This window comes from Lepidochelys kempii, chromosome 6 (assembly GCF_965140265.1).
Source record: "Lepidochelys kempii isolate rLepKem1 chromosome 6, rLepKem1.hap2, whole genome shotgun sequence".
Lineage (NCBI taxonomy): Eukaryota > Metazoa > Chordata > Testudines > Cheloniidae > Lepidochelys > Lepidochelys kempii.
Genome location: NC_133261.1, coordinates 48,864,385 through 48,889,906, shown reverse-complemented (window position 1 = coordinate 48,889,906; position 25,522 = coordinate 48,864,385). Strand labels below are relative to the sequence as shown.

The following is a 25,522-nucleotide window of genomic DNA, read 5'->3' as shown; positions in this document are numbered from 1 at the left end:
GGTAAGGTATGTTTTCTGCTGTTCCTGTGAAAACCTGCCCAAATTTGGTCAAGTTATAAGCCTTTAAAAATTGCTGTTTGCACATGCTCAGTGGAGACTTCTTAGATTTTAGCAGCTATATTTCCACAAGATTCTGTCTACATTTGGGCTAAGAAGGACTTTCCCTGCAATTGCAGCTTGGGTGAGGAGTGGCCCCGCTCCCACAGAGTCCCGTCCCTCACCCTGAACTCCTCATTTCTGGACCCATCCCAGAGCTACACCGTCAGGTCAGAGCCCACACCCCCTCCCAGGCCCTAATCCCCTGCCTCAGTCCGGAGCCCCCCTCCCACATTCTGAACCCCTCGGCCCTACCCCCAGCCTGGAGCCCCCTCCTGCACCCCAAACTCCTCATCCCAGCCCCATCCCAGAGCCTGCACCCCCAGCCAGAGCCCTCACCTCCCTGCACCCCAACCTCCTGCCCCAGCCCAGAGCCCCCTCCTGCACTCTGAACCCCTCATTAAAAACACATTAAGAGAGCAAAGTGGAGCACTCAAAAGTTAGGAAATAACTGTTTTAAAGTTGTCTGTGCAACCTTAATTCAGCCCCTTGTGCATATGCATTATGATACATAATCACATACTAGGTTTTTCCCACAGGACCCTTGTTCTGTGTGTGTGTGTGTGTGTGTGTTATAAAATATGCAAGATAGGACATGTGACAATTAGGAACTTAAATATTTACAAATTCAGTGCTAATTTCTTCAGATGTACTGTGTATACCAGGCCCTTATTGCCTTGTGAAAAGATCAGACTAGTAATTATCTAGTTTAAGAATAGCCACTAATATACGCACTAATTCTATTTCTTAATTCGAGTATATTAGATTTTCATAAGTGAAATAAATTAGACTGACATAATGAAAACAATGCAATTCTGTATGACTGTGGTTTCTCCCCATCATGCACATTGGGGACTAGAACATACAGCTAATCATTTGCTGCATGATGTTGCTACATTGCATTTGATTTTTGCGTCTTAATTTTGGCTTAAAGGAATTCTTTATTAAAATGCACCAGCACGCAACATGTCTTTCATTTCTAATACATTCACTGCAATCACTGTAGGGGAGAAATAACTAATTTACTTTCTGGTTGATGCCCAATGTTAATCAACTGTGATACCAATTAGTTTTGCAGGGAGTCTGTCATATCCTAAAGGAATTAAATTCAGGCAGTATTATGAACAGCGTGAATGCTGAAATAAGCCATTCTACTGTAAAAAAAAAAAAAACTAAACCGGTAGTTGACAAGTGACTTTTAAAAAATTGCCTTACAGAAATCAGGAATGGGAATCTAAAGGCCATTCTAGGACTTTTCTTCAGCTTGTCTCGGTATAAGCAGCAGCAGCAGCAGCCACAGAAACAACATCCGCAGCACCATCCATCCCAGCAACCTCCAACAGTTTCCCAGCAAGCAGGGCCTCCATCCCCGTGTCCAGTCGGGGTGCAACAGCAACAGATGCCGGCTTCACCCCAAACACAGTGCCAACAGCCCCAGCAAGCTACACATCATCAATTAAAAGCACAACCAGAAATGCAGTCAAGGTGGGATGTTTTCTCCATTTTTTTTCTGTTTTAAGGCATTTCAGAAACTAAAACAGCCTCTATAGTAGTTTCTCCTTAGAACAGAAGGTATTTAGCATCTCAGCTTATCAGAAGATGAAAGCTGCATAGCAATCGATTTCACACCCCTTAAAGTCGAACTAGAAGTAATAGTGAAATTCTGTCTGTGTCAGCAATATTCATTTATACAGGTTTAAAATGCCTGCTACATGAGTAAGCAGGATTTAGTTGTTGTTCTTTTAAGTGTGGTGGCTTTATTTCCTTTGTTTTATGCTAGCAAAGCATTTAATTAGGTATACTTGTCAGGCAACACCACAGTCATTTACACAAAACCAAGGATGGTGGCCTAGAGGACACTATCAAGATTAAGTCTGGACTTTATATTAAACGGATCTTCACAGGGATTCCACTAAGCATGGTGATTTGTGTCTTATAATTTTTTTATTTTAAGATCCTTGCTGAAGCATTCAGGTGAAAAGGAAAGAAATCTCCATTGAGGAATACCTTCACCATTATTTTTGCTTCAAATCCAGCCTAAGTTTGTTGTCCAAAAGTCACTACCCGTCTGATAGCTGTTTCATGGCTTATATGAAATGAGTCTCACTCTGGTTGTCTTTAGACAAATGTCCACATTACAACTGGCACCTTTTTTGTTGGCAATCCCAGAAGAGAGACCAGGCGTTGAATGTACTGTGAGGATTGACCTATCCTCTGATACTCAGAGATGATCCTTCCAAGTTAGATTTCATGCAGAATAGTGGAGACAGTGCCCATGCTGTACCTATTTGGTATACTTCTGTCTATTGGACTGCATACCCCTGTGAGGGCAATGGGACTCCAGACGGGAGTAAAGTGAGCAGGATTTAGCACCACTGAAGACATACTTGTACATCTCTTTTATCTCCTGTTCTAAATATATGGGCACTGATTTGTTTTCAGTGTAACACTGCAGATCAGTTTGTAATTTTAAATTGAGTGCTACAGCAAGGCTGGTTTCCAAATACCAAACATACCACCAGAGGTATAAATCCTTAAGATGAGTCTGGCCAAGTGGGACAATTGTCAAAGCTTGTTCCATTTTTGGCCTTTCAGCATAAACTGGCTTTCTTTTTATTCAACAAAGCAGGGATTTTTTTTCTGTAATTGAACATAGCCATTTTTCTTAACAGCCATATAAAATCGTCATAAGCTTCAGTGCAGAACAATTAGTGTAAAATGAAGTTGAGCAACAGGAACTTGTTTCAGTGATCGTTTCTCAACACTTGAACATTGGTCTGGTGCCTGCAAAGTAGTCTAGGAATTGAATTAAAATCAAAGTAATTTAAAAAAAATCAGCCAAAACCAAAACATCTAACTCGAGGATTTGTGTATTGGGAGAGTTGTGAATTAACTGTAGCATGCATTAATGTTACCAGTTCGTTCAGTTTCTTCAGAGCATTGTATAGAATAAAAAGTTCGAAAGAAATGAATAATGAAACTTGACTTTGCAGTAACATACAAACCAGATCATTCTAGGCTAGTGCTGCATCTCACTTCTGTATATGAATCTAACACGCATTATAGAAAATGAATCAAGTCTGAGGAGTTATGCTGGGGGAGAAGCTCTTTGTCATGTGAAACATATGGGAAAAACTCCCTTTTCTAAAGTCATTGGCTCAGCTCAGTAGCGTTTTGTGAATGTTTCTTCTTTGCTCACTCTTTTTCTTCCGCTTTTTCTTTCCTGTTGTACAGTGCATCACCCAGGGACTCATCTCAAAGCAAAATCATCCGATTCACTCTCGGTCAGAAAAAGACTTCTAGGTTAGCACTTCTTCCTCTTCTGTGAAGCATGGTTAACCCTCCTTGCAAGATTTCCAACTGCATGTTTAGGGTTCATCTTTAAATTATTTATCTGATGGTTTGTAGCCAAGCATTTAGAATAGCTAAAATATATGCAGGATTAGAGAGCATTACCTTGTGTACTCTCTAATACTGTGTATATTTGGTCAACTTTTCTTTTTTTAAGTAGGAGAGAGGGTAGAGTCACTCAGGTTCACAATCATGCTGGAAGGACGTAATGAGTGGAGTCCCGCAGGAATCAGTTCTGGGTCCGGTTCTATTCAATATCTTCATCAATGATTTAGATAATGGCATAAAGAGTACAGTTATAAAGTTTGCGAACGATACTGAGCTGGGAGGGGTTACAAATGATTTGGAGGACAGGATTAAAATTCAAAATGATCTGGACAAACTGGAGAAATGGTCTGAAGTAAATAGGATGAAATTCAATAAGGACAAATGCAAAGTACTCCACTTAGGAAGGAACAATCAGTTGCACACATACAAAATGGGAAATGACTGTCTAGGAAAGAGTGTTGCGAAGTCAACAGTGTAACGCTGTTGCAAAAAAAAGCAAGCATCATTCTGGGATGTATTAGCAGGAGTGTTGTTAACAAGACACGAGAAGTAATTCTTTTGCTCTACCCCATACTGATTAGGCCACAACTGGAGTATTGTGTCCAGTGCTGAGTGCCACGTTTCAGGAAGGATGTGGACAAATTGGAGAGAGTCTAGAGAAGAGCAACAAAAATGATTAAAGATCTAGAAAACATGGCCTCTGAGGGAAGATTGAAAAAATTGGGTTTGTTCAGTCTGGAAAAGAGAAGACTGAGAGGAGACATAATAGTTTTCAAGTACGTAAAAGGTTGTTACAAGGAGGAAGGAGAAAAATTGTTTTTCTTAATCTCTGAGGTTAGGAGAAGAAGCAATGGGCTAAAATTGCAGCAAGGGAGGTTTAGGTTGGACATTAGGAGAAACTTCCTAACTGTCGGGGTGGTTAAGCTCTGGAATAAATTGCCTAGGGGGGTTGTGGAGTCTCCAACATTGGAGATTTTTAAGAGCAGGTTAGACAAACACTCTCAGGAATGGCCTAGATAATACTTAGTCCTGCCATGAGTGCAGAGGACTGGACTAGATGACCTTTTGAGGTCCCTTCCAGTCCTATGATTCTATGTTGGCAAGAAAATAATGGACCTTGGTCATTCTTCTGAGCTTTTCATTTTGAAAAGGGAAGGTTCACACAATTTCTGTACCAGTTATTCTTTTCATTTCTACACTGTTGAAATTACTAATGTCAGGGCTAGTTTTCTCTTAGGTAATAAAAGGTGGAACTTAGTCAAGTGTGTCAGATGAGACAAAACAACAGGGTAGATATGTATCTCATCACTGTTCCTGGACTCCCTAGTGCCCTGTAGCAGAGAACATCTAATCTCCCTGAAAATGAATAATAGGTATTTCTGTCCATTTTATCCTTAATCACAGCTTGACTTGCATGCCAACCCCTATGAGCACCTCACAGCAGCACTTAAAAAGGCTGCTCTAATCGTTATTAATACCTTTGGTATTAATCATGGACTTTCTTGTGATTAATATTACTCTTGGTATTATTATGCTGTCATATGTACTTAATTAGGAATTCCACTGTAGTTCTGCATTAACTACTGTAGTGTATTTGATATTTTTACTCATTTTGTGCACTAACCAGTAAATTGTACCCCTTTCTATAATGTGGAAATGTAACCACATTACTTCTGTCCTATAATTTGGATTCACATCCCCCAAATCTTGTCTTTTATTTGGTGAAGGGAAGGTCTAGGCATCAGGAAGATGCTTTGCACTAGAACCCATATTCTGAATAATCTTTTAAGCCTTGTTGATTCTCTCTACTCTGTTTCCTTCCTAACACTACCTTGACACCTGAGACCCATCAGGTTCACGCTCAGGCATGGTTACAGTCTGAGTTAGTTCACATATTGCCTAGCTAAAGGTGTTGAAGAGCAATAACCAAGAGTGTTCTCTTAACTTTGTACCTAATCTCTGATAACAAGAAGCCAGGAGGTCCATCCTGAAACTAGATTTTTCCCTACAAAGGCTGTGGCTACAGAGCTTACAGCTGTAGTGTTGCCATAGCCAAAGTAGCTATATACACTTGCAAAGTGTCCTGGGGAAGTAAAAAGATATGTGCTTAAAACAAAACTAGTCTGATAAACACACATCAGGAATCTGATGGAAGGATAAGTGCTTTGACAATATATCTTCTTCGTAAGTGTTTTATTCTTACGTGTATTTTCTATTTTATACATATTTATATAACTAGCAATTACAATAATGACTGAATTGAAAACCTGTGCTCTCCTCTGCTGGTCAATGTGTCTGGGCTGCCCCCTTCAGCATACTGTGCTGTTGAGGTTCTGGAATGCTGGCTTTTCTGAGCAATGCATTTTGGTCCAAATCTTTACACCACTATTGAGGACCGTTTAGGAAGAATAATTCTTTTCTCATCCACCAATCCTACCAGGAAAAAAAAAAAAAGAAAAGAGTAGGGAACGAATTCTAAAATAGTCCAGTAGCTCTATTATTAGAACATACTAGATAACAATGTGGAGTCTTTCTTTAGAACAGACTGTCAAGTGATGTAGCCTGAAGGCTCTCCCTGCCTGCAAAAGATTGGATTCAACACCTATTAAATAGTATGGGCTCTGCATGAGCTCTCTTGCCCTGCCAACTTCAAGGAAAACATCAAAAATGGGACCGAGAGCCCTAAGCATTCATGTTTCCCATCTTTTCTCCCCACCACCTCTTCATTTGTAGCCTTCTTTTCAATAGATAAAGTATTCCAGGGTGTTCTAAGTTTAATTTGTCTTTGATCAATGCCATATATAATTTTCTAGCATCCCCTAGTGTTGAAACTGGCTGAGGTTCTTCATAACCAGTTGAGAACTTAAGGCTGTTGTCTGGGATACAACAAAGTAAACCTCAAAACCCACAATGTTATGTGCCAGAGGCTGTGGTAATGTGAATTTATAAATACAATATTTTTGTTTTTAGTGGTGCCCATATATTTTGTCCTCCTCTGAGCTTTGGAAGCATGTGCATGCATCTGTTAACATTTATGATTTTCCCTTTTTTATTTTTTCATTTTCCCTTCACTAATCTCTGAAGAGTTGGTTGATTTGGAAAGCAGTTCTAAAGCCCCTCTCCCGACTTTCCAGCACTAATGGTGCTACAGATGTAACAATGATTTTGCACATTGCATCCCCCCATGGCAGTATTCCCTGAGTAAAGTTTTACTACACTCTGATAGTAAGGGCTTCAGGATTAGGCTCATTGGTGATACACTTCGTTTAGGTCACCATGATTTTATAGAAACATTTTTTTTACTTATGCTGAAAATAATAAAGGTTGAGAGTAGCTCATGTCTTTCAATGTTGCTACCATACATGATGTGAGCGGATTCTGGCTTTTAGCCTCAAAAATGAAGGTGTCACACTACTTTCCAAGGTACTCAAAAGTCTCAACAACTCTCTACAGGTATGTACTTTGAGGGCATTATTTCATATTTTGTTTTTCTTGTATTTCATTTATTTAGATTCATAAAAGTGTGCTATACATATATTAAGACTATGATTTTCAAGGGTGCCTCATCTGAAGGAATGAAAAGCCCTTATCTTGTTCAGATTCACTGGGAGTTGGTCATCTAACTCCATTGGGCTTTTTTTTAAAATACCAGCTACCCCAAAAAATCACAAAATAGAAGAAATCATTCCCATCATCTACTCTAAAACCCCAATCTCCTCTCCCCAGAAAAAGCCTGATAAAGCAGATAAAGCTTGCAGCCTGGGCTCTGCTGGATCAAAAGGGAAATGTGTTCCAATGAGGACCCTTCGTTGACAAAACTTGACTATCAGCATCCTGTAGTTTAACCCGGGAGCTGTTCAGTTCCTCAAGCTCCTGAGTTGATCCCACTGCCGTGCTACTACATGGGGAGAGTGGTGGTCTCTGAGGCAGCCAGAACTCAAACCTTAGAAGGTTTTGTAGATTCAAAAATAAGCAATATTAACCTTCCAGTGAAAATCAGTTGGTAGCCAGATCAGTTCCCAGAGCACAAATGTAATGTGCTCCCTACAGAGAAATGCCAGTTGTTAAGCAACAGACACATTTTGTCCCATTGTCTGTTTTTGAATTGGATGTAGTCCGGTGTATAATGCATTTCAGCAATCGAGTTTAGGAACATAAGGCCAAATTTCTTACACCACTTTTACAGCAGCATAAATCCATTGAATTCACTGGAGTTGCTTCTTGTTTACACTGGCATAAGGGAGAGGAGAATGAGACCAAGGGCTATAGCACTGAAGAAAAATGATTGAGGACCTGATTCTGCCACCTTAACTTAGATTGCGTAGTACTGCTAGTAGTCCCATTGAAAGCAATCAGACTACTTGCCAAGTTCAGTACTAATCAACTTAAATAAGGATGGCAGAATTGGGTTCTGAATGTTTTAAATCTGAAAATCACATCTTAGAATAGTACAATATCCAGCTGAAGGAGTTTTCTTGATGTAAAGCGATTCAAACTACAACTGTAGTCACAGTTATGTATATTTTTATCCAGGATGTTTTGTGGTGGCTTGGTTAAATTCCTTACAAAACCCACAAAATTCTCTTGCCTTGCGCTCTTTGTTCTTGGATTACGCATGGTTTTCAGTTGTCTTTTCCTCTTCCAAATTGTCATGGTTTTTCTTATGAGTACTTTGTCCTGTTTTCTTATTTTTCTTAACAGACTTCCAGGTCCCACCACAAGGGTATCTGCTGCAGGCAGCGAAACCAAAACTCGTGGGTCTATCAGTGCCAACAACCGGCGCAGCCAGAGCTTTAACAACTACGACAAATCCAAACCTGTTAATCCACAACCACCTCCATCAAATAGCAATGAAAAAGGTAGGTGCCATGAATCTTTTGTACTTCCTCAGATCTGCTTTGCTTTGGTTTTGTTCAGTGGAAATGAAGTATGACTGGAGCTCCAGAAAAGGTGAAAACATTTCTTTGATATGTGGTCTGTTGTAAATATAGGGTCAGATCCTAGGGCCCTTGCATAGCTTTCACTCAGTCCTTCTGTAGCACACTTCCACTGAAACCTGCAACAGTCCCTCTAGTAAGGACTCCTTAACTGATCACTCTCGTTACAGTGTGCATGGTAACACCCATTGTTTCATGTTCTCTGCGTATGTAAAATCATCCTACTGTATTTTCCACTGCGTGCATCCGATGAAGTGGGCTGTAGCACACGAAAGCTTATGCTCAAATAAATTTGTTAGTCTCTAAGGTGCCACAAGTCCTCCTTTTTTTTTTTTTTTTGCAGCTACAGACTAACACAGCTGCTACTCTGAAACCTGTTAATAAAAACTGTGTCTGAGATCCTTTTCCCACTAAAGTTGGTAGTGTCTTCTGCTGTCAACTTCAGTGGAAATAGATAGTCATTGGGATGTGGCTGGTAGTTATTTAACAAAAAGAGATGACCAAAAAAAATGTGCCAGAAGGAAATACACTTGAATGATTAAGTGGCAATCTCATGTATGCACAGGCATTTTTAAAGCCAGACTAGGGAAAACCTGAGTAAGAGTCAGAGTAGGTACCTGCGTTTGAGACCTTCCCTCCCCAAAATCTATTTGTTTTTCCTTTTAAAACAGTCCCACTGCTAGAGATGTGCCTCTCTCTTTCCTAGGGCCCTCTATGGTTCCATGCTTGCAAACTTGTCTTCAGGCCTGAGATAAAACCAATTAAAGTCAATGGGAATCTTTATATTGACTTCAGTGAGCTCTGGATCAGGCCCTCTTCAGTGCATGCTGCATAGATGAGGATTTCTGTTAGCAGTTTTTTTTTTTACTTTGCTGTACGTCTTCATTGTTCCTAGCCTCCTACAGTGCTTTGTTATCTTTTTTTTTCTGGATAAATTATCTTTCAAAATAATTCCAGTCACCACTCCTTTATTTTTCTTGTTGACAGGCATCCCTAAGCTATCACAACACATAACAAGCACTCATGCTTGATATCCCATTGTATTACCTTCTGAGCTTGTTGTATACATAATAGAGAAAAAACAGACTTCAAACTCATTTTTTCAGCCAAAATGCAAGGAGGCTCTCTCAGTGGTGTTAAACTTAAACTTGATAACATAACAGTTTAGTTGTAAATATGACCGTAGTGATTCACACCAGGCATTATGTTTCAGCATGAATTTAAATATATTCCTCATACTGAGGAACTGTAAATAAGTGTGCCTTTTAGTTAACGACTGTATGATTCAACTGTTGCTTTATAGATTAATACTGCAGTTTTAGGTAGTGTGACAGGGTAAGGCCAGATGGCAACAGGGAGAGTGATAGAAGGCAGATATATTAGCCCCAGGTTAAGTAGGTCCCTTTTCCCTGTGTAAGGTAACAGGGAAGGTTTTTTTTCATGTTTTTGTATATTTATTTCTACAACCATGATGGCTAAAAAAACCACTATTTCATTTCAAACAAAATTGTACAATTAGGAACCACTGAATGTTCCCTACAACACACAGTTTTTTAAGAGTTGTAACTTCTCTTCTTCCCCCTCACCTACTATTAAGGATAGATTGCACAAAGAAGAACTTCTCCGATAGATAGCAGTACATGAAGCTGTAACAATCTGCTCATCGAAGGCAGATATATTAGCCCCAGGTTAAGTAGGTCCCTTTTCCCTGGGTAAGGTAACAGGGAAGGTTCCAGAACAATCTGGAGTTTTCTTGAAACAATTAAGGCAGACAGGCTGATTAGAACACCTGCAGCCAATCAGGAAGCTGCCAGAATCAATTAAGACTGGCTAATCAGGGCACCTGGGTTTAAAAAGGAGCTCACTTCAGTTTGTGGTATGAGTGCGAGGAGCTGGGAGCAAGATGTGCAAGAAGCTGAGAGTGAGAAGTCGTACTACTGGAAGACTGAGAAGTACAAGCATTATCAGGAGGAAGGTCCTGTGGTGAGAATAAAGAAGGTGTTGGGAGGAGGCCATGGGGAAGTAGCCCAGGGAGTTGTAGCTGTCACGCAGCTGTTACAGGAGCCACTGTAGACAGCTACAATCCACAGGGCCCTGGGCTGGAACCCGGAGTAGAGGGTGGGCCCGGGTTCCCTCCATCCCCCCAACTCCCTACTTGATACCGGAGGAGTTGACCTGGACTGTGGGTTCCACCAGAGGGGAAGGTCTCTGGCCTGTTCCCCGATCGACTAGGTGGATCAGCAGAGACTGCGGGGATTGTTTTTCTTCCTTTGCTGGCCAGTGATGAGGCTAACTGAGTGAACGGCAGATTTGAGCCACGAAAGGGGCCAAACTGAGAATTGCCGTGAACCTCTGAGGCGAGCAAATCTGCCAATAATCACAGGACCCACCAAGACAGAGGAGGAACTTGACACAGTAGGAAAGAAAAATGTTCCTTCCTGTTCTTTAAGGTATTGATTTTTTTCTCTCCTGCTGCTGCAATTCCATCTCTCCTTTTTGGTTCTTCACTAGTCTTCCTGCTATTTATCTTCCCACTGTGTCAGTTTTATTTTCATCTCGATCCCTGAAGCCTTTTACAAGGGGGAGATCAGAGGTCCATGTTGATACAGTCTACAGCTCTGCTTCCTCCCGTGAACTCTGGAGCTGAATGAGCTTCACTGATTTAGAATGTTTATAAGCTTGGGAAGGAGGGAGTTGTGGTATTTTTAGATTTACTATTTTCTTTGCATTCACGGAAATAAATTATTTATCAATTGTTTGTTCAGTCAGAAAACACTCAATTTCCTACATTGTAACTAATTCTTTACAGAACACTGCAACATCAGTACTATCAAGAGATCATCTTACTGCTACTAATTGTGCCATCCAAGATCCTACTTGCTCAGGTTCATCTAATAAGAGCAGACAGCAAGTTAACAGTTCTGGGACTAAGGACTTATGGGCAACAATTCTGACCTCCCTGAGGCCTGGTCTACACCTAAAACTTAGGTCAGCCTAGCTACATTTCTCAGAGCTGTGCAATGTAGTTTGGTTGATTTAACCCACACTGTAGATGCATCTAGGCTGATGGAAGAATTCTGTCAACCTAGCTACTGCCTCTCAGATAGGTGGCTTATTAAACTGACAGAAAAATCCCCTCCATCTATGTAGGGAGCATCTACAATATAGTGGCACAGCTGCACCTCCATAGCTATGCTGCTATAGTGTAACATACCATTATATAGGAGTTAGACCCCAGTAATCAAGGGCAGAATTGGGGCCATGGTTTTGATCTGTAGCTGTGCCGGTGATTCTCTGAGCCTTGGGCTGGTCATCATTAGAAGACATAATTTCTAAGTGGTCACTGTTTTGGGTGCCTCAATTTTGGGGTGCCTCAATAAGGGGATGTCTCAGGCCCACCAAGGGAATAAAATTCTTGTTTGCTGTCACAACATTAAACAGTTAAAGGTGGTCCAGAGTTTCATGTCAGTTGATCGTTGGCTTACTCCCATTGTACCAGCCACCATTAAAAGTCTTTGTAACCTTTTATTAAAGACATAGAAGAAGAAAAACAAACAGTTAAAGCATTTGAAGTGTAAAGTATTAAGTAAGGCTTTCATTTTAACAGTATTCCTTATTCCCTTTAGCTGTATAAATTCTTTGATAGGGAAATCTCCTGTTTGACAGTCTTTTAGATGGTATTAACTGTCCTCTTGAGCAGGAAAAACAAAGTTTAGTTGAGATGGTTAGGAGCAACTGCCCTTCTTGGAGTCCAATCCTGCTTACTTTAAGACAAAACAAGACAAATGCACACAAAAGGGTAGAGAAAAGAAAGATAGAAAATGCAGATTCTGATCTTTGGTGCTGATTTTCACTTGCAACTTTGCTGCTGGAAAAACACAGGCCAAGCACATGGACTTATCAGCCACTCTGAGGCCTGGCATTAGGCTGTTTATGATGTTACTTTTAGCTGTCTTTTTGGTTTCAGGCTCACAGCCATTTTGCTAAGGTGAAGTTGTCTTGGCTGACTTAGTCAGACTCTTATTATACAGAAGGCAGCAAGAGAAAGACAGGACGGAGAAGAAATTAGGTGAGAAATGAGAATAACACAGGAGGGAGGGAGCCCAAGTTTCAGGTTCCGTTCATTATTTAGCTGTAGCTGGTGGAGGTGGTAATGCCATTTGGTTTCCAGTCTCTGGCTCGGACTGGTTCAGGTGTTTTTCAGGATGAGGACAACAAAGGCCCGACAGTGTCCTGTTGGATCTCAGGGTCCCCAGAGATGGAGGGGGTGGTAGCCATACTTGTAAAGTTTGCTCCCTCCAGTTCATGTGTTCCTCTGCTCCCATCGGTGACCCACAGATAAACAGTGCCCAAGAAGTTGTAGCAACCTCATCACATTAAAATTAACCAATCGAAGCACATTTTGGTGCTTTCAGCTATAAACATTTCTCACGTTTCTAGAGGTGTTTTTTTTTATCTTGTTGTCATGATAACCCTGATTTTACCAGGAGCTTTGTAGACGCTGTATTAGATTTTTTTTTAACTTAAACAATCCAGTTTGTACCTGTCTATTTGTCTCCAACTTCTGCTAATTTTTATAAACAATTTTATGTTGTAGGCTGAGTTGGACTTTTGTTACCTTAGTCAGCCTAGAGCCAACGCTGCACAGCACTTCAAGTTGGGCATCCAAAACCCGGGCCTCTTTTCAGAATACGGCTGTTAACCTTCCTGTGTTGTATGTAGGGTAGCTACAGAAGTTGGTCCAATAAAAACTATTACCTCACCCACCTTGTCTCTCTAATCTTCCTATGTTTCAGTTTCCCTGTTCATAAAATGGGGATGATAATACTTCACTGTCTCACAGGGGTTCATTCCCTCCCTCACAGTTTCTTCAGTTCAGCTTTCTTTCATACATACGCTCCTGCCCTTTTCTCCCCGACCTGTCCCCTTAACCTCTTCCCTTCACTGTCCCCTCTGTTCACTTTTCTTCCCATTTAGCTTATCCCCTTCTAACTAAACCCACCAAAATAAAATAAAATAAAAAATATGGAACTAACATGATGTTTGCCACCACAACACTTTATGCTTCTTGTGTGTTGTTCTCCTTCCCCTACTCTGTGTCTGTCTTGTCTATTTAGATTGTAAGCTGCTCAGGGTAGAGACTGCCTAATAGATGTTGAAATCCTTAGCTACAAGGCACTATAGACATATAATTTATTTATGATTTATTAAATTCTGATAGTGGAAGAAGGAAAATGTTGAGCTGTTCCAAATGAGTCCTCCATATGTGAGCTTATATTTATTATATTTATATTTATATTATCATAATTTATTTGTAATGGAAAAGGCACAAGAAGCCACAATCAAATTTGGGTCCCATTGTGCTAGACCTTGTGTATATATATATAAAAAGAAAGAGACACCCAAGGAGCTCTCAAAACAGATGGATGAATGAAGGTCAGATCTAGAGGTCTGCCTTTTCTAGCAGAGACATGTGGGCTGAAGATAGCATTCTTGGTTCTGAAGGGAAGACGTACCTCTTTGAGCAATTCTCTCTTTGGATACTGTTAAATCAGCTCTTCCAGAGATTACATATCCCGGGTTCCCTAGGACTCATAAATTCCAAAAAACAAATTTTTACCTTTGGAATTAACCAAATTTGACCAAGAACCATATATTTTTATGGTGTCCCAGGATAATACCCCGGGTTCCCTACAAGGGATATTCAGTATAGTTACAAGAAATACAAGGAATGAAGTATTAACCTTCCTTTCACACTCACTTCATCTACTGGCCCCACACTCTGAATCTATACTTAGCATTGGCAGCATAAATGGGAAGACTATATGGGTTGGTGAGAATTTCCCCAGTGCAGGAAAAGAATAGAGCCAGCATAAGTGTCCCATTTTTGCTCCTCCCCCTGTTACAGTGGGCATTCCAGAGAAGATGGGGATGGGAGCAAGCGCATAGTATTGTGTTCTACCTATGGAGCAACCTATAGCAGCCCAGGTAAACCTCCAGGGTTGCACTACTATGTTTTAAGGGACTGCACCAGTCCCAGTGCAGGCAGCATGCGGACTACACAAAGATGGCATAAAGCTGCCTTTGCCTACCCTCCATCAGGCCCACACCTTCTGTTCTGTCTTTCTCAGGAGATACTGCACAGAATCTGCCCCACTGGTTTTCTTTCCCAAGGGCCTGATTCCAATTTACACTGAGGCCCCTGTATACTGCTCCAGCATTGTAAAGTGCCTTAAAGTTCATGTAAATGTAATTTACCACCACTTTATGGCCTCTTTACACTGCTCTGAGTGTGTAAAGGGGTCATGGGGTAAATGAGAATAAAACCTCAAGTGGCTTTCCTTTCTCTTTTGATTATGGTTAGGCGATAGCATTTTTTGAGAAAACAAATTGCCCGTCCTCTTTGTAACTGTGCGCCCACGTGCCTACCCTTCTCGAGCTATCAAGGTTGGGGGGCATTTGGGTAAGAGTCCCTTGGTAAAGTATTGGTATTGTAGCACTGGCATGGAATATGATGTCATAATTGTTAAAATCGAACCACGTTCAAAATTTACAGGTTAATAAAACATGTACATTATAAACGGAGCCTTAATTTTGTTTTTAACTCCTTAGTTGTTCACTGTGCTGATATTTCATAGTACCATGGAGTCTAGGGCGGCAGCTGAGTTCTAGGGCAGGAGCTCTCACCATGCATTCAGCTCTAAGTGGCACTGGTGTTGCTGGCTCTGAAAAGACCCCCTCTGCACCACGAAGAAGCCTTTCAAGGGGAAGATAAATTAAGACCTTGTGTGTTGTAAATGCATGACATTTACTATTTGAAAACCAGCTGGCTTTAGCCAGGAACGGTATACTCCTGCTTCAATGTAATTGACGCAAATCCCCTTGCAATAAAGGTAGTTTTGTGACCTGCCGTCTTGAGCGCACACATAAAAAGTAGGTTCAGTAGACACCGGTTCCTTGTCACTTATGAAACATGCCTTTCCCCTTTTGTTGCTTGGAAGGCTGCATCAGTCCCGGACAAGGGGGAACAGAAAATGAATCAGCAAGTAAGGTATTTTTGATGAGTACTGTGACAGGAATGGAACATGGCCAGTGGAGGCTTCCTTCGCGTCTTCATGTGATAAATAGCTCCATTTAGCTTCCTCACCCCTTTTATAACTAAGGTGCCAACTGTGCATGATTTAAATTTAATTTCAAGGGTCATTTAGTGTCGTTTTTTAAGATGGAACATACCCTAGTTTTATGGATGTTGCAAAGACGGCTTATATGTGTGGCGGCTCCTCCGAAATGCCAGGCTCAAGGTCCTCTCTCTGACAATGCTCAGCTGAATGACATTTACTGAAACTGTGTTCCCTCGCTATGTTAGTAATTTGACAGTATTCATTAGTTTGAGTTTGCATCTCAGAGCTCTATAATAGAATGTGCATCTATGGTGTTTTAAAGAGGTATGTAGCCTGTGAGGATTGAGCAATTTATTTGCAAGGTCACTCTAGTCTGATGTAATCAAACCTGTGGCTCAGTGGGACAGCTAAACTGGCGTCCCTAATAAAGTCACTGCACCAATACACTTAGAACAGCATTATAGTTCAATGATTTTAATATCAAAACATTTCTACCTCCTGCCCCCATGGGTTCTAGTCTTCTCTTGGTTATGTATGCATAACTTCCATTAACATTAGTGAGAATTTTGTGTAGGAGGTGACTAGAGCCCTGGTCCAACATGCCTGTGGTTCTTCATGCTGACTTGTTTCTTTTCATTAAAGAGTATTTTTGCCATTTCCACCCACCATCAAGTCCTTTGACCGAGCTTCACTGATCTTAACAATATTATCCCAAATGCAGTTGCAGTAGGGTCCAAACCTCAACTCTTGATGTCAATGGGGTGTGCTTAGCACTGTAAAGGAGGCACTCAGAACCGTCTCATCAGGAGCTATATGAAAAAAGACTTTGTATTTACCATAGAAAATGCTTATATGTCAAAAAGTGTACAGTATTATATCTTGGTAAATCAATTTTCAGGTCTTTTAGAGGACAAATTATTCTTTACTTAATGATTTAGCTGTCTTTTCTATAGGTGACATTAACCCTGACAATCTGAGTTACAAACATTTGGCTGTTTTCTTTCGAGAAAATTTTATATACAGTGTATGGATCAGGATGTTTTAATTGTTTTAATATTATAACAGTGCACCGTGTCTGGTAATCTTATAACTATTTGCAATTAATCCAAGAATTTGGTGAAGCCAGTTGGTTTCATAGTTCCATATTTTCCACATGTGGACCCAATTGGACAGTATAGTAAAACTGAACTCAAGTGAAGTTCTGGAGACATTTGAAGTCTTCATAAAATCAGGGTTCATGACAGAATTTTGGTTTTGATAAGAATTTGAGTATTTAATAAACTATATAGGGGTTGGAAAAACAGGATTTACCTGTCATTTTGAAATAAAGTCAATTATCTTCCAATCCATTTTAATATCTCATGCGAAGTAGATCCCACTGTACTAGATAGATTATCTGTTTAAGGGGTAGGGAAGTTAAGAGGTGTCAAGGTTCCTTCCCCACTCTGAACTCTAGGGTACAGATGTAGAGACCTGCATGAAAACTCCCTAAGCTTATTTTTACCAGCTTAGGTTAAAACTTCCCCAAGGTATAAACTATTTTACCTTTTGCCCTTGGACTTTATTGCTTCCACCACCAAGCGTCTAACAAATATATAACAGGGAAAGAGCCTGCTTGGAAATGTCTTTCCCCCCAAAATCCTCCCCAAACCGTACACCCCCTTTTCTGGGGAAGGCTTAATAAAAATCCTCACCAATTTGCATAGGTGAACACAGACCCAAACCCTTGGCTCTTAAGAACAATGAAAACGCAACCACGTTCTTAAAAGAAGAATTTTAATTGAAGAAAAAGTAAAAGAATCACCTCTGTAAAATCAGGATGGTAAATATCTTACAGGGTACTCAGATTCAAAACATAGAGAATCCCTCTAGGCAAAACCTTAAGTTACAAAAAGACACAAAAACAGAAATATACATTCCATTCAGCACATTTAAACAAAACAGCCATTTAAACAAAACAGAATCTAATGCATATCTAACTAGATTGCTTATTAGCCCTTTACAGGACTTCTAACCTGCATTCCTGCTCTGGTCTGGGCAAAAACAACAGACAGAGAGAACCTTTGGTTCTCCCCCCCTCCAGCTTTGAAAGTATCTTGTCTCCTCATTGGTCATTTTGATCTGGTGCCAGCGAGGTTATCCTAGCTTCTTAACCCTTTACAGGTGAAAGGGTTTTTCCTCTGGCCAGGAGGGATTTTAAAGGTGTTTACCCTTCCCTTTATATTTACCCTTCCCTTTATATTTATGACAAGATGAGTACATGTTCCGAGCACCCTCTGCCTAAAAGTGACTGATAATAAAGGTGTAATATAGATAAATTTTATTATCTCTGCATATATCATCATATATCCTAGTAACAAGTAATGTTTTGGACAGCAGTGCAAGAACTCTTGGTTTTCAGTTTTAGACTATCAATTCACCTTCGTCATTTCACAGTTATAGTTCAGCTAATGCTTGTAAAGTTTTAACCCTTGAACTACACCTGCTGTTCTATCTACTGTCCTTTGTTGAAATAATGAATAAAGCTGGCAAGTTCAAGAGCACAACAGGTATATTTCTCTTGGACACAAGGGATGGGAGATTAGGGCTTGTTAATATTTTACAATACGCCCCCTACTTCATTAAGTGTTTGTGGAATGGGGAAGGGAGAAAGGGAAGTCTGCCTTAAGAGGTCCCAGGCTTGGAGGGACTTTTGGGACACGTGATGACTTTATGGTATAAATAGCCTTCAGGGTAATGCATTTATATTGTTTATTATTAAGTATGTTTGCAAATTGTACCTTTTAGTAATCTATGGTCTTTTCCCCCCAGATGTAAATTGTCTTGTTAGTCAATTGTCTGTGTCTTGTGGCAATGAAAGTGAATTAACTGAAGCAGAATAGAACTGAAATGAAAAGGACAGTAAATGGAGCATAGAAGAGTAGCTGGCTACTGAAAAAATAAATAACCCTAAATTTTGAGGCGAGATTCCATTAATCAATAAAATTATACAAATGTTTTTTAAAAGACTTAGGGAATGGCTTTATCCAATATCCAATAATGTTATACTGTGTCACAAAAAGCATAGGTTCTTAAATTACACATATATCACTATCACCTATCCACCCAGCCTTAGCAAAGGAATACATATAGTGACTGGCTGTATCATCAGTGTGTTTTCCCCATTAATGTTGATAGTACTTTGTACTTGGTTAGAATCCGACATAGAATATAGGGCCAGAAAGGAACATTGTGATCATCTTGTCTGACCTCATGCATAACACATGCACCTACATAACACAGACCATAGAACTTCCTTGCATTAATTTCACCAGAGGATCTCTACAAACATTGAAGTAGATTGTGACTTGGACTCTGCAGCATCCTTATGCAGGCTGATCAGACTTGAATCTGGACATGCAAAATGAAGCAAAAAGAAAAGGAGTACTTGTGGCACCTTAGAGACTAACCAATTTATTAGAGTATAAGCTTTCGTGAGCTACAGCTCACTTCATCAGATGCATATCGTGGAAACTGCAGCAGACTTATAGTGACTCACGAAAGCTTATGCTTTTTCTTTTTGCGAATACAGACTAACACGGCTGTTACTCTGAAACCTGTCAAAATGAAGCAGTCAATGTACACCTGCTACTTCCCATCCTGGAGAAAGTGGGTGGGGCATGATTAGAGCCTTGGCTCCATGTGCTTCTGCCTCTCACACATACCCCCCCAAACACAGTGCACTGTCCATACAACTGAACCAGCATGAGCCAATTACTTCCATCCTTCCTCCCTTTGGAACAAGGAAGGAGCAAGGAGGTAACTGTTCATCAGAAGGGTTTCTCAGAGGCACAATGCCTACCAGGGCTAATTTTGGCAGTTTACATACCACCCCTTGCTCAGGGTTGTGTCTAAAAATACAATCTAGCCTGTTCTGTCCTTTACAGACGTTAATGAAATAATTCACACACAACTTCAGTAAGATAGGTAAATGTCATGATCATTCCTTTTTCTGTGAGAAAACTGGAGTGCAGGGAGGGGAACCCAAGACATTTGTGACAAAAACAGGAATAGAATCTCTCCACACCTTGTGCTGTGGTCTACGAACTAGCTCATGATCCTTTTCACTTCATTTATCCATTGTGTAACTTGACATTGCCCCTGATTACTTCTTAACATTAGGCTTAATAAACTCCAGTTTGCAAGACATGGAAGAGAATGTGACTTTCACTGGCAAAACAGATAAAAAATAATCCATTAGCTCCTGTCTCGTTTCATTTAAAGTCTGAACAGCTTGCAAGAAAAGAAACTAAGGTGATGATAAGGACTTAAATATAGGTGTTATCTCTCATCACCCTGCTGTCCCATAGGGTGTGAAACAAGTATACAACTGTTATGTTTTTAATCTTCATTTTCAAATACCACTGCTGTCACAAGAAGAAAGCTAGAGCAAAGTCTTTGGCAGTACTTCACTGCATATAAAAGTGAAACCAGACTCTACCTGAAGTTTATAGGTCAGTTCAGTACAAAGATTGGCCAGTTTGGCGTAACTTGTTAAACACCAGTAAAAATGAGAAAGAAAAGAGATGCACTCATTTTATCTCTATTGACAGACCCCCAGTATAACCTCTTCAGCAGCCACAATATTCAATTTAATATTTGCAAACAGTAATCCTACATTTGTAAAGGAAATTAAAAGAAAGCAGACTTTATTAGGTGTTTTGTTTATAATTCATTGCTCCATTCGATTTTTTTTCATTTTCTTTCATTTATATATAATATGTATCCTGTTCCCCAAAAGTGTAAAATAGCTATGCAGCCAAGTTTTCAAAGTGGCCACTGAGCTTGGGTGCTCCAAGTTTTGAATTCCTAATTTGAGATACAGATGACCAGAATGTTCAGATTTCGGAGTAGCAGCCGTGTTAGTCTGTATCCACAAAAAGAAAAGGAGGATTTGTGGCACCTTCGAGACTAACAAATTTATTTGAGCATAAGCTTTCGTGAGCTACAGCTCACTTCATTGGATGCATTCAGTGGAAAATACTGTGGGGAGATGTATATACACAGAGATCATGAAACAATGGATGTTACCATACACACTGTAAGGAGAGTGATCAGGTAAGGTGAGCTATTACCAGCAGGAGAGTGGGCGGGGCTTTTGTAGTGATAATCAAGGTGGGCCATTTCCAGCAGTTGACAAGAACGTTTGAGGAACAGCAGGGTAATGACACATCCACTCCCAGTCTTTATTCAAGCCTAAGTTAATTGTAACCAGTTTGCAAATTAATTCCAATTCACCAGTCTCTCATTGGAGTCTATTTTTGAAGTTTTTTTGTTGAAGAATTGCCACTTTTAGTTCTGTAATGGAGTGACCAAAGAGATTGAAGCGTTCTCCGACTGGTTTTTGAATGTTATAATTCTTGAAGTCTGATATATGTCCATTTATTCTTTTACGTAGAGACTGTCCAGTTTGGCCAATGTACATGGCAGAGGGGCATTGCTGGCACATGATGGCATATATCACATTGGTAGATGTGCGGGTGAACGAGCCTCTGATAGTGTGGCTGATGTGATTAGGCCCTATCATGAATAGATATGTGGACACAGTTGGCAATGGGCTTTGGTGCAAGGATAGGTTCCTGGGTTAGTGGTTCTATTGTGTGTGGTTGCTGGTGAGTATTTGCTTCAGGTTGGGGAGCTGTCTGTAAGCAAGGACTGGCCTGTGTCCCAAGATCTGTGAGAGTGATGGGTCGTCCTTCAGGATAGGTTATAGATCCTTGATGATGCGTTGGAGAGGTTTTAGTTGGGGGCTGACATTCGTCAGACATTCTTGTCAACTGCTGTAACACTCGTTATAGTGTGTATGGTAACACCCATTGTTTCATGTTCTCTGTGTATAAAAATCTCCCCACTGTATTTTCCACTGAATGCATCCGATGAAGTGAGCTGTAGCTCACGAAAGCTTATGCTCAAATAAATTTGTTAGTCTCGAAGGTGCCACAAGTCCGTCCTCCTTTTCTTTTTGAGAATATTCAGAGGTGCTGAACACTTGTGGCTCCTATTGACTTCAGTTGGACTTTTGGATGCACAGCACTTTTGAAAATCGGACCCAACATGTCTCAGGTAGGACATCCAAAAATGGAGGGAACCAAAATGAGTGGCTACTAATGAAAATTTGGCCATAGTCAAAAAGGCATCACTTGAAGCATGCTGAGCACCTGAAACTTTTATTAACCACCTACTGAATTGTGGAATCAGAACTTCCTGTCATCAGGCCTGTAATCTCCCATACTTCACAAACCGTGGTACACATTTCAGTATATTGTATTAGTTATCAGAGGCGTAGCCGTGTTAGTCTGTATCCACAAAAACAACAAGGAGTCCAGTGACACGTTAAAGACTAACAGATTTATTTGGGCAAAAGCTTTCGTGGGCAAAAAACCCACTTCTTCAGATTCATGGATCTGAAGAAGTGCGGTTTTTACCTACAAAAGCTTATGCCCAAATAAATCTTTTAGTCTTTAAGGTGCCACTGGACCCCTTGTTGTTTTTACTGTATTAGTTGATTCTGTACTGCAACTCTGAAAACAAGAAGGGAACAGAATAAAGCAAATTATAGGCCATAGTATCTGTGATATAAGAAAATGTGTGATGTCTGGTGTTCAGGCCTTCAAAGTTTTTATTAGAACCTTCCCAAAATTTACAGCAATAAAGCTTTATTGTAGCCTCCCCACCTAATCCCCCTATCCCTGTATGTACATATTATACGTATCAAAGGCCTTGGAAGGGGGTGTCAATTCTGCAGTCTGTATGTGGAGATTTATGTCCAGAACTCCATTCATATTAATAAAAAAGAAAAGGAGGACTTGTGGCATCTTAGAGACTAACAAATTTATTTATTATGCTCAAATAAATCTGTTAGTCTCTAAGGTGCCACAAGTGCTCTTTTTCTTTTTGCGGATACAGACTAACAGGGCTGCTACTCTGAAACCATTCATATTAATGGAAATTCAATGCACAAATTTACCCCGCAGCACTATGATAATATACCCTTCTGTGCTGAGATGTTTCATTCATTTTCATGATGATTAGCCATTTATAATAGCAATAGCATTCTGGGCAGTGCAATTTGATGTAAATTATTACTCTTCTTGTGTTGTTAAAGGCTCTTTTAATAATAATAAAAAAGGAACAGGGCTCTAATTACAACTTGGGGTTGTGAAGAAATGATGAACCATTTAAGCTTGTGATTTCTGATGTCACCAGAGCCTCTCATGTAATTACAGCCTTGTAATTCACATCTGAATTGTCAGTTGTCATTTAATCCATGTATATATAAACATTCTCCTCTCTGGTTTATTTTTATGTCCTTTTACAAGTAAAACTGTGAGTAAACTACAGCACAAATAACATCTGCCACTGTACAATGTCACTGTTGAACTCATCTTAATTATCCGAGACACTTGTAAGTAGTCCAAACAAATGTAGGAGTCTTGCATTCATATGCCTATTCTGTGAATCATTGGGGAGTGGATATCTTGGAGTTCTCTCATAGTCCTATTCCCTGTGGCTGTTTCACTGATGTGATCTCTAAACAAATAAACAATTACCTTAATCTGAAATCTAATTTGCATAGGCAATGTGCAATGGAGAAATATTTTCTTTCTCCTTTGTACTGGAGGAGCAGAATTAGCCCCTGGCCAGAAACAACACTGAAATTTATAAGTACATATGAATTGAGTAATGGGCCTGTTATGTCAGGTTCTCTCCTTCATACAGCCTAGGGGTTCACACAGCCATTCAGCATTTGGAATGTTGCAAGCAATGCACCAGGAGCTCAATACTGCAAGATGCTGGGCACTTTTACGAGGTGCCGAGTGCCCTCATTCTCCCGCTGACTTCATTGCATTTCAAGGACCACTGAGCACTTCAGAAGAGGGCTTTGAATCTTGCAGGATCAAGCCCTCAAAGCATATGACAGCAATCCTGTATGTGACTGCTCTGTTTCCCTGCCCTCCACAACTGAAAATTATACTAAACATAATGTAAAGATATAGTAAACACTGATGTCTTTGTGTTCCAGCTATCTTCCATGAAGTCCTGGGTAATACTGTAAGTGGACTAGCCCCAATGCTTAATTTGTGACAGTTCTTGCCAGGGCTGAGCCTCTAGGCTCAGCATTTCATAGCCCCAGCACCTCTGGGCTTACTGTATCATTTATGAATGTAAAAATATTGCTTGAGCCCCGGTACCTAATTGCTTAAGCCCCGGTAGGTCCTTTCCAGCTTTCTTTATAAATATTGCTTTTTTAAAAAAATAATCCTGCAGAGGGCAGTAGAAGTCTGTGGGGAAAAAACTGTCCTCTAGATTTTCTTTCAATATAAATGTAAGGTAAAATGATAGTAAAAAATAAATGCTGTTAAAGTAAAATCTAGGCAGTTTACCTCTCCACTCTCAAGGCCAAAGAAGATTTATATTTTTCAGACTGTAAAGAAGGAAACTCAATTAGTGCTCGGTTCCTAGTGGACAGGTGTCCAAATCAGAAAATAATGATGATAATACTTATTATTTCATATCTTCAAAGTATTGTAAAAGCATAATGAATTCACCGTTTAATTGCAAACACTGTCACACTTAATCCTGGCACCCCTGTTAGGAATCTCATGAAAGAGGCCCAAAGACTGAATAACTACAGGTTTCAGAGTAGCAGCCGTGTTAGTCTGTATCTGCAAAAAGAAAAGGAGTACTTGTGGCACCTTAGAGACTAACAAATTTATTTGAGCATAAGCTTTCGTGAGCTACAGCTCACTTTCAGCTCACGAAAGCTTATGCTCAAATAAATTTGTTAGTCTCTTAGTCACTGTAGTTATTCACAAAAAGAAAAGGAGTACTTGTGGCACCTTAACTACCATTTCAGCTCCATGAATGGGAGTTATCCTATGTGTGACTAAGGCATATTTGTGCGGAAAGCTCTTGCTGTTACTGCTTATGTTGTACCTCTTCTGGGAAATAGTAGTTTAGTCTCCAAAGCTTCCATTCAGCATATATCAGTTGGAAGAAACCATATTTTTAAAAAGATGCTCAGTTTCTTGGCATATGTTTACTATATATTTATATAAACTAAAGTAGTTTTTAGGAAACAGACTAAATCTGGCTGTTCTGCAGATGATTCACAGATAGAGACAGACAGACAGAGACAGATTTCATACCTAGGAGTGTTCAGGATAGATCAGATTCTGTGGAACGAGAATTTGCAGCAGTAAGGGACTAGATTCACCTTTGCTTCTGCAATAGAGAGGATCAGGATTTTGTCTATGTTTTTAACTTTAGGTTTTGACAGATGTGAAATTACCACACTTTAAAAATCTCTAAACAGTGTCTCCCTTATAAAAAGAAAACAAAAGATAAAGTATGAAGAGAATAATAGAACATTTTAAAAGACATTTTACAATTTCTAGGTATTTAGAAATGCAGCTTTTTTTGCTCATATTGCATCAACCTTGTCTGTGTTTTATAAAATGGCCTGATAGTCATTTAGCAAAAACACGCTAAGGAAAAGTGACCTTCAGTCTGCTAATCAGATAGTTCCCATAGTATGTTTGTTTGCCAAGCACATTATTTGCACATACCTAATTATTAGCAGGTACAGGTAAATGGTCAGAGATGTATTACCCTTGAGCCAAATTTCAGAGGCTAAAATGCATTCTTGATTTGATAACTAAGGTCCTCCAAAATGGAAAACACTCATTTTTATTTATACTTTTATTATTAAGAGCAAGAGAATTTGTAACACAGAATACAGGGGGCATAAAATCCATAAATCCAGTGAATGACTGTACAGTGTGTGTGTGTAATTTGCTTAATTGAATTAGCAACAGGAGCAACATCAGCAACAGGCAAAGCACCAAAGGTTCTTGTTTTCCACTATTCATTTACCAGGTAATCCCCAAATTTTAGTGACGTAGGGACAAAAAAGGGGGAAAAAATGTC

The 25,522-nt window shown here is 39.9% G+C and overlaps 1 protein-coding gene across 6 annotated transcripts in view; it reads left to right on the top strand.

The window, feature by feature from the left end:
- NAV2 (neuron navigator 2) overlaps window positions 1–25,522 on the top strand; it is a 679,973-nt gene that overhangs the window by 486,805 nt on the left and 167,646 nt on the right. For all 6 annotated transcript variants that reach the window (XM_073347852.1, XM_073347851.1, XM_073347849.1 and 3 more), the window contains 2 exons: window positions 1,314–1,581; window positions 8,197–8,354. In XM_073347852.1, coding sequence (XP_073203953.1) covers window positions 1,314–1,581; window positions 8,197–8,354 — 426 coding nt within the window. The remainder of the gene's footprint in view (window positions 1–1,313; window positions 1,582–8,196; window positions 8,355–25,522) is intronic.